We start from the raw sequence: 9,332 nt of genomic DNA on the forward strand, positions 1-9,332 counted from the left end.
CTGCAGACGGTTGATGTACTGCAGTGATTATTTAGAGCCTTTTTATGCAGGTGGTGAATCTGAACTACAGTATCTGAAACTAATCATTAACTGTGGTGGCTGCTGCAGCAACATTGCCACCTAGTGGATAGTTTAATGTACTATATTCGCAGGGGTAGCTGCAATTATTGTTTGAAAAAGATTTCAGTTTTTGTATTGTAGTATGAAACTTGTAGTATCAAGTTCACAGTAAACTACTACTGACCTTTAAGGATAAATTAAAAAATATCAAGCCAATACCAGTTTTTACACAAGTGTAAAATGTAGATATATCAGATGAAAAAAAAATAAGAAGAGTATTAAACCTTTATTTTTCAAAAATGCTATATTTTTTTTGTTTGTTTGTTTAACTGACTCATCCCTCCCACTCACACACAAACACAAAATATTTAGTGGAAAATGTTTAATAGTGAGTTTAACACATTGAAACTCCTGCAAAATCAAGCAACTCCTTTTTTATTACATCCAAATGTGAAAACATAGAATATAACTATTATTGTTCTGTTTCGTTCACAATTTCATTATTTGATTTTTAATACACATCGCTTTTGTACAAATATACATAGGGATATACAAGATCACAGGATATTTGAACAGTGTTATTAGATCCTACATCATTCGTGGACATATTCCTGTGAGGTAATATTATTGGCTTGACCTTGAAATGACACTGAATGATATCATACAAATCATCAATAGGACCAAATGGAACATGTTAATAGCCCAGTTTTATCAGTCAGTCAAACAAAAACTGCTGGCAGCAGTCTGACATGTGAAGTAACAGTGTGGCTGTGGCTCACAAAACAACATATATGAAGAGAGCCATGATGGCGGCACTGATCAGCCCAGAGATAGGGACTGTGACAAACCAGGCGATGAAGATGTTCCTGAACAGACGCCAGTCAACTGATTTTCTGGAGCGCAGCCATCCCACAGCCACCACAGATCCCACCTGTGTGGATGTAAATATCAGATGTGGCCATTGGTTTCTGCTCTTAATTATCATATTCATCTATTTAGGTTGAAGTTTCACAGTTTGTTACCTTGCAGTGGGTTGTGCTGACAGGAAGACCGACATTGGATGCCACAACGACTGTGAGTGCTGAAGCTAGCTCAATGCTGAATCCACTGAATTGGAATAAAACATGTTAGTGGGCTTTGACTGTCAGATATATCCAAATTTTAGTTGTTGTAAATGTGGAGCATACCTGGAGGGTGTAATGGGTGTAAGGTCTTTGCCCATGGTCTGCATCACTCTTCGGCCCCATACCCAGAGTCCAGCGCAGATACCCACTCCGCCGTAAAGAAGCAACCAAATGGGTGTTGGTGAGTTGGACACCACAGAGCCGCTCTCATACAGAAGCCAGAGAGCCACCAGTGGACCGATCGCATTGCTAGTGATAAAAACAGCTCATGTAAATACTCTGGAAAAAAACCCCCAGCACGAACATAAATTCCTCAGGAGAAAACGACCGTTGACTACCTGACATCGTTCCCTCCATGAGCAAAGGAACCAAAGCACGCGGTCAGTATCTGCAGGAACTGGAAAAGCAAAGCGACAGCTGGCTGGTCGACCTCCAGCTCATCTTCTTCCAGAGCAAGCTCCTTGCCAGCCTCCTGATTCACGCTCTCCTCCTGGACTGCACTCCCATTGGTCAACGCAGAGCTGTAGCTGCTGTAACTGTCCACCCTCGACCTTCTCTGCAGCCCACCATCCACGTCTTTGTATTTGGGATCTCCTTGAATGCCATAAATAGCCATGGTATAGGAGGTGTAGCTGTTGTTCCTCCTGATGGGCCGCTCCTCTGTGTCACTGTCACCAATGCAGTCACCAACCTTAGCCATGTGCAGCTTGTGCAGCAGGTCTTTGTAGAGGCCAGAATCTTTGTGGATGGTGTGGGACCGTCCACTGTGAGGATCAGTGATCATCATGGGGCCAACAGTGCCATTCAGACCTATGAAAAGAGTTTTTTTGCAATTCAGTGGTGAACTTTAGTGATACATATAAAAAAGGTAGATTATTTCAGATGTACATCTTAGTTGTCAGGCAAAAAATAATTATAGCTTTTTCATCTCTTCCAGCTAATGACTTATTCTTCTCAAATAGAAGGAAAAATGTACTCCAGTCTTTAGGCTATGGATCAAAGCCTTATACACTATTTGACTTTGGAAAAAATGTGTTATTCTACAAGAGGGTGCCATATTGTTAGAGCTCATATTATACACAGTTTACTTTTTGTATTTTACTTTTTAACCTATTTTTGGTTTTTATTATTATATCATCAAGGCATGAATGAGAAAAATATGTAAATAACTAAACAGAAAAATTAAAAGGGAAATTGTGAACAGAGAAGTGATATTAAAATAAGGATTTGGTGATCTTACTTTTCAGACAGTCTCCAAATTTTGAAGGAACCTCCAAGAGAGAACCTTCTAGCTTGAAATTGTACAGTTCTTGATAAAACATTAACCTTATATAAAACAAGGAGAGATGCATTGTACCAGCTTCTAGCAAAACTGCTATTTTCCACCCGTAGTCCCTGAGCAGGTAGGTGGAGTAAATAAATTAATAAATTACATAATTTGATTAAATAAATCTTGGGATGGGGGCAAAGCAAGTTTTCAATTTAAAAAAAAACATTATTGTTATTGTTATAAAAAATAGTTTTAATTTACAATATACATTTTTTGTAACATTTAATTTGTATATATGTACTAGTAATTTCTGTGTGGTTGATTCTGTTTGAATAATGGCTCTGCTGGAGCAGAAACATGGGGGAGGGGGATTCTATTTTCCCAGTTGTATCTCGGATTTATTGTGTTTCACATGATTTTAAAATACCATTAAAAAGACCTCGAGCAAAAAAACAACAACAAATTTTTCAAACTATTAATTTCTTGTTTTGCCTTTTGTCCTGCATACCCAACAAATTGAACCCTGGTTTTATCCCCTTTTTAATCTTCTTTGTTTTTGTTTAATTCTGTTTTCTCCATGTTCTACTCTGTCAGTACTTTTATTTTTTGCCTTTGTGTCACTTTATAAATCTCTTTTGTTCCCGTTTATGTATCCCTGCACTTGCCTTCAGTGTTATCACCACATTTCACAATAAAGGAAGATTAAAAAACAAACAAAAAATAAACTATTCATTTCTCACCATTTCCAATATCCAAGTCTTTAGTTTCCATGTCGTTGTTGTCCAAGTCAGCTTCCTCTGAACCTCCAAGTTTGAAAGCCACCCTTTGACTGTCTGCTGGAGGAGTCTGAGGTTGAGGTTCACACGGGGTCGAGGACGGCTCTACTGGAGCAGGTTTGCTGGAACTCTTATCCATTAGTGGAGTTTCACAGGGAGCAGGGGCTGTTTCTCCTGAAGTACATTACAGTGTTTAACTGAGATCAAGTGTGTCACATTTTAGGCAATGCTTATACAAGCTTATTTATTCCAAAACATCTTACCCACCTTCGAAAATTATTTTTAAAACACTGTTTTTCTTCATTATTTTTCTTGGCTACACAAGGATTTTTGCAATTCCAGGCAAAATAAATATATTTCAATAAAAGAGCAATAAGCCTGAAATGTGTTTTCGTTTCAAATGCATTTGCGAGTGGAAGTCCACAAGTGTAGGATTTACTCACGCTTGATTTTCTTCTTGAGGTATGGACAGACAACGAACCAAACGACCAAAGCTGTGACGAAGGCACATCCCAGCAGAATGCACAGTGTACCCCACCACGGCACTCTGTCAAAACCCAACACTGTGCACACGAGACAGGGACATGAGAGAGAAGTCTGTCTGAGATAAGGACAAACAGATACTTAACGGCTTCTTTCATTTATTCACAACTGATGCTGCCCCTTTCAAATTAGTGAGATAAGAAATTGTTAGTAGTGATGCAGTCCTACAAAATGTTCCTGTTAGAGATATTGTAACATCTTATAGGTCTCTGACATGTTGACCCTCATGGCATCATGTATTAGTTCCAAGGAAAAAAAGCCAAAGTAACCACACCTTTTCTGTTTCACGAGCTGTAGCCAAAATGTCTCAGCAGCACCAGTGTTTCAGTGTGCTCTAACAGACTGCAGTATCAGCAAGCAAACACACTCCTCCAGTAAGATAGTGTTCAAAAGAGCAGTCTGGCAGCCCAGTGATATACTGGTGGTATACTTTTATATTTCTTTGAACGCTAACACATTTGTTGCTGTAACTGATAGAGTTAGGTAGCTTAAAGCAGGTTAGTATTGAAAAATTGAATTTTTCCCTCACTTTCGCAACTTACCTGTTTGTAGACAACAGCAGCTTAACAACGAATAAAAAGCCAAACAGTAAAAGCAGTGGCTTTCATTATCAGCGTGGATGTGAAGCCAAACATTGTTGACTGAGACAAAATATACTGGGTTTTCTGTATCTCAGTAACAGAAAATAAAATATTGGCTGGAACATGTGTGCAGTATCAGTGTGAGAAGTGCACTCTGCTGTATTACGCTGTAATTTTGCATAGCAGGAGATATGGTGTGTTATAGCTCTCGACCCACACACACACCGGCCTGCAGCCTTCAGTGAAGGGCCCAGGCCAGTTGACTTCTTGATAAGTTCAATCCTGCAAATGAAACAAAAAGGAGTGGAAATTGCCCGTTTAATACTTGTTGCTTTCTCAAATCCCCATTAAAGTGGTTTTATTTCATTTTTGTCATGTTTGGTGGCTTGAGTCCTGTGCAATCAAGTCCTAGTGTCTGACTGTTTTATCACTGGTATTATTTTAAGAGAACAGTTCATCATGACAGATATGCTAGATGCATTTTTTTTTGGCTGATTAAACAATGTCCAGAATGACCAAAACAAAACTAACCTTAAATGTTTTTTGTTTTAAATGCATCCTCATTTTTTTCCCCATCACCTACTTTGTCCTAAGAAGATTGCCATCAACTCTCCTCTGTGTCTCCAGTGACATTTATTCAGACCTCATCTTGCGCCAGGGCTTTCAGCAGCTGCTGTGTGAATCAAAATGAACATGGGTGTGGTGTGTGGATGTGGTACTCACGTGGTGCCCCCGTAAACATGATGGAGAAGAGGTTGATGCCCATGGTGATGGCGTAGAAGACAGGTAGAGCTCTGAGGCCGTTGGGTACAGGGTCAGCCTGTGTGGAGATCAGAGTGTTAGCAATTCAAATAAAGAGACACTTACCCCTTCAAATCCCTCACAAAGTTTAATTTAATTAACTGTTTGAAGCCAAAAGCGGTCAAGTTAAAAAAAAAAAAAAAAAAACTGATGATGCTGCAGAACTTTATTGTTCTTTCCACATTAATCATCTAATGACCCCATGGATTTATCTTGTGATCCTTTGGAGGGACTTGACCCTTAGGTTGCTGAGTGTCATTTTGAATGCTGGACTTTTACTGGTAATAGAGTACTTACATATTTTATACGTAACTTAAGAAAAGGATCTTAACATTGTCGTCACCACTGATGACTTTAAATTGCACTTATCAGTCATGTACTCTTTAGTGTTAGGGTCAGGCTTACCTCGTTCAGAATGAATTTGCGAACAAAATAGAAGAGAATTCCTGACATGATGCCAGACAGCACAGGTGACAGGAACCAGGATGCCACTTTGGGTAGCAAAAGACATTTGAAAGATGATTTATGATTTATTTACTTTGAGTTGCACTTTCAGATTTAGTAACTTTTTGTAAAAAATATTTTTTTGTCATATATGCTGCAAGTGTCACTACATCCTTCAAGCAGTACATTAGATAGATAATCTAAAGGAAAACTCTTGTTCCTGTTGCTCCTCCTAGGGCTCCTAATGGCATTTGCAAGAATACACTTAGTCTGAAGCGTTAAGATGTACGACATGACAGCTCCTTTAAAGTGTCCATAACATTTTAATGTACCCTTGGTGGCTGGCTGCAGAGTACCCTGTCCATGTTAGCATATGGCACAAACTAAAAACTTGAAGTACACATCAACTAAATCTTTTCCAAAGATGCTTTCTGTCATTGTTGTAGTAATTAAAACGCTGATTAATGTTCAGGAAACATATTTTAGTGTGCTTTCAACATGTCAGCCAGGTCACAAACTTTTTCATTTTACAGCTTAACAGTACACTTAAATATGTTTTCTAAGACATTTTGATTCTTGTTTGATCAGTGCTGCCTTGTTGGACAGTTTCATTGGTTGTTATCATTCAGGCTTGGTGGATCGTTGCAAATTAAAACACATTAAAGCTGTAGGAGTTTGAGGAACGTGATTTTTTTTTTTTCATTTGTCTCGTGTACTGTCAGCATATAGTGACACTTTCATCAAAGACAAAAGTTACTAACTACAGCTCTAACAGATACTAAAAATATATATTCACCAATGCGCAGTAGCTCCATCCATTTGACCCCTTGGTAACCTCTGGCTACCATGGAAAATCCAATTGTGGCTCCAACAATACAGTGGGTTCCAGAAATGGGGAGCTTCAGGAATGATGCAGCCAGCTGCCACACAGCAGAGCCTGTGGGACAAAACGATGAGCAAGGCCTGTTCTCACAATCTGAAAATTCACTTGTCAGATAGCTTGTTTACTTTATTTTAATTGCATCATTCCATCAAGTTAAAAATAAATGTCTATGTTACATATGTATGTGAGCACTTACCACACATCGCACTTATCGATCCTGCCATCAGGATGTGTTCGGAGCCGTTGTACATCTGGACGTCGATGATCCCCTTTCGGATGGTCTCACTGACTTTGGCCCCCAGCAGCACTGAGCCCACTGTTTCAAAGACAGTGGCCAGGATGCAGGCCTGACGTAAGGTGACAACTCCGGAGCCCACTGCAGTACCGAAGGAGTTGGCCACATCATTGGCCCCCACGGAGAAAGCAAGGATGAAGGCGATGATGAAGCCTAACACCAACAGCCACAAGTAGCCTGACATGGTGGACTGAGCCAGAGCCACGGTGGTGGCCGCAGCCAGGGTTGCTAGTGTTGTTGTATCCATCACTACTTCCAATTCAATTTAACTACAACAATGAAAGTTAAACAAAGCCAAATGATTGTGGTTTGATGCTGACTTATGAGGTAATATGTGTAAATTTCTACCACAAAATGGATTAAAGAACCTATTAATTCAGTTCTAAAAGCGCTAATGGGAAGAAATCAAAATGTATTGCTAGCTAGCTATGTAGGGTTTGTATGTAGGCCTCATCATAAAATGACAGGATATAGAGACGGGAGAGACATCCATTGTGACAGTGAGCCTCTGATGATACACACTGCAAAAAAACATACACAAGTCAGAGGTTAGCACTCCTTATTAACTTGTTCAAAAACAAAGCTGAGTTACATATTAACAAGCCCAAAAGTAGCTGACGAGACCAACAAGGTGCATGATGTAGTTCTGCGTGCATGATTTAGTATGCTGTGGCAGGGGGAAGTGGTTATGAATAATTGCTTCATATCAGTAGTATGTCATAACTGCAGCAAGCCACAACGGTTGGCATCAAGTTGAGAAAGCATAACATTACTGAATCTTCTGAACAGGAGGCTATGGAGAGCCATGACGTGAAATATATAATGACATTTTTTTTCTCAACAAAACAGGAAGAAGAGTCTGAATATCTTCATAAATAATGCAATGTACAGGTTTTACAAGCATCCATCACTGCCATATAAAGAATGCTATATTACTTGAAGGCTTGAGTGTGTAAATTTGCTACCAAATGTTATTATTATGGTCATCATTTCCGTGGGAACCTATGCTGGACATTTAAAACAGTTCTAATTTTATAGCACTTTAATTTCTGAGGTGTCTGAGTGGGGTTTTCTAAGATTTTGGACCAGCAATGGCCAATATTTGAGTGAAATAAAATTCATCTATGTAATGAAAGTTTACTTGTGGTGATTTATTTCGGTTCTTTGTTCACAATTTTCCTAGAGGAATGCATATAATAGAAGAATTAATAAAATCAAGGCACTAAATTAAAAGGGAAAAAAGAAAGGGAAAAACAAAAATACAGACCGAAGAGGTAGGCTGAAGCTTATGCTTAGTATAACCTTCCTACCCTTTTTACTTAGCATATTCTCATAAGTAACTTATTTACTATGCTGTACAAAGGAGAAAATATAGAATAAATAACAGAAAGACAAAATGAAGAAACAATATCCAAATTCCAAAAATTTTTATGATTGTTTTTTAAAACATTTTTGTCAACTACAGTTTTAATTCCTTGTCACAATCATTCCACAACTTTACTAACACAGATACACATTTGTTCTTTATGTTTGTTCCTTTGTCCTTTATGTTTGTTTGTCCTTTAAAAAAAAAAAAAAAAAAAAGACACCTCTTTCCCTAAAACCACCACTGTCATTGTTTAACTTGCCCACTCGTCTACATGTGTCCCTGTAGCAACACTGAACAGGTTCACAGTGAGCGTCTCGCTTAAGATTCCAGTTAAATTACAAATAATCCACTTAAAACTTCAAAAAGCTGCGAATAATTGGCCCTTTCAATCATTCGGAGCAAACTCACCACAGTATAGAAAATTGAGGTATGTTAATCTCCTTAGCTGCTGTTGCATAATTAAAACGGAGCGACTTCTTATAAAAGAAAAAGGGAAATTGTGAGAGAAAGAGACTGAATACTTACATGTGAGAGCAAAGTGAAAGTTTTCCTCTGTCTGTCTGGCTCAATCGCAGCTTGTGTGTCCCGCTGTGTGTTTAGAGGCGACCTAAGCCTCTGTATGCAAAGTGAAAGGATGTTATTGTGTGAGGAGAGGGGAGTCTGTAGCGTTTGCAGGCTCCTGTTGGAGGCTGGTTTATATATTGAGCTGGTGGAGTACACGCCTTTTCAGCCCGGTCATGAGACCGCTCCTGCTTAAAGCTAATATTTAGCTTGTTTGTTGACAGGGAGGAAAAATTACAGTTTTCCTTGATTATGTTGCTTTGCTGCATACGAACCTGAAATCCCCCAAAATATATTTATCCTCACCACCATCAGAGACATACAAATGCCAACTACACTAAATATATCTACTTGTTCTTAAAGAAGTATATTTCAGACTACCCTGTGTTTATGGTCATCAGCCTTCATTATTGTAATTTTCTCATAATATTCCTGGATACTATGTATAGTTGTTATTTCATGTAAATACAAATAAGAGACGTAATGTGCATGTAGAGTTTAGACTGACGAACAAACTCTATTCATTCAGATTTGAGTGATCAAGTGAACACGTGATTATCTTTTTACAACATGTGCTCATCTGTGGTGCCATCTGCTGGCCGAATCTTATATTTTGGGGTTATAA

At 38.7% G+C, this 9,332-nt stretch overlaps 1 protein-coding gene across 1 annotated transcript; it reads right to left on the reverse strand.

The window, feature by feature from the left end:
• Positions 1 to 427: 427 nt before the first annotated feature.
• slc20a1a (solute carrier family 20 member 1a) lies at positions 428 to 8,837 on the reverse strand. The gene is made up of 11 exons (XM_042488800.2): positions 8,672 to 8,837; positions 6,679 to 7,298; positions 6,396 to 6,536; positions 5,561 to 5,646; positions 5,078 to 5,174; positions 3,674 to 3,793; positions 3,195 to 3,404; positions 1,523 to 1,994; positions 1,248 to 1,433; positions 1,083 to 1,167; positions 428 to 991 (listed from the first exon to the last, which is right to left on the reverse strand). Exons 2-11 carry the CDS (start codon positions 7,022 to 7,024, stop codon positions 836 to 838), a joined length of 1,899 nt encoding a protein of 632 aa, XP_042344734.1. The 5' UTR covers positions 7,025 to 7,298; positions 8,672 to 8,837; the 3' UTR covers positions 428 to 835.
• Positions 8,838 to 9,332: the final 495 nt, after the last annotated feature.

This window comes from Plectropomus leopardus, chromosome 4 (genome assembly GCF_026936395.1).
Source record: "Plectropomus leopardus strain MGB_pleo_1.0 chromosome 4, ASM2693639v1, whole genome shotgun sequence".
NCBI classification, from domain to species: domain Eukaryota; kingdom Metazoa; phylum Chordata; class Actinopteri; order Perciformes; family Serranidae; genus Plectropomus; species Plectropomus leopardus.

Bases quoted from the DNA above. Each gene is read 5' to 3' on its own strand.
- slc20a1a (XM_042488800.2), bottom strand. From the start codon at position 7,024: ATGGATACAACAACACTAGCAACCCTGGCTGCGGCCACCACCGTGGCT. The intron at 1,995-3,194 runs GTGAGAAATGAA...CTCTTTTCATAG, and splicing joins AGACTTGGATATTGGAAATG to GTCTGAATGGCACTGTTGGC. The intron at 1,434-1,522 runs GTAGTCAACGGT...TTTTATCACTAG, and splicing joins CATGGAGGGAACGATGTCAG to CAATGCGATCGGTCCACTGG.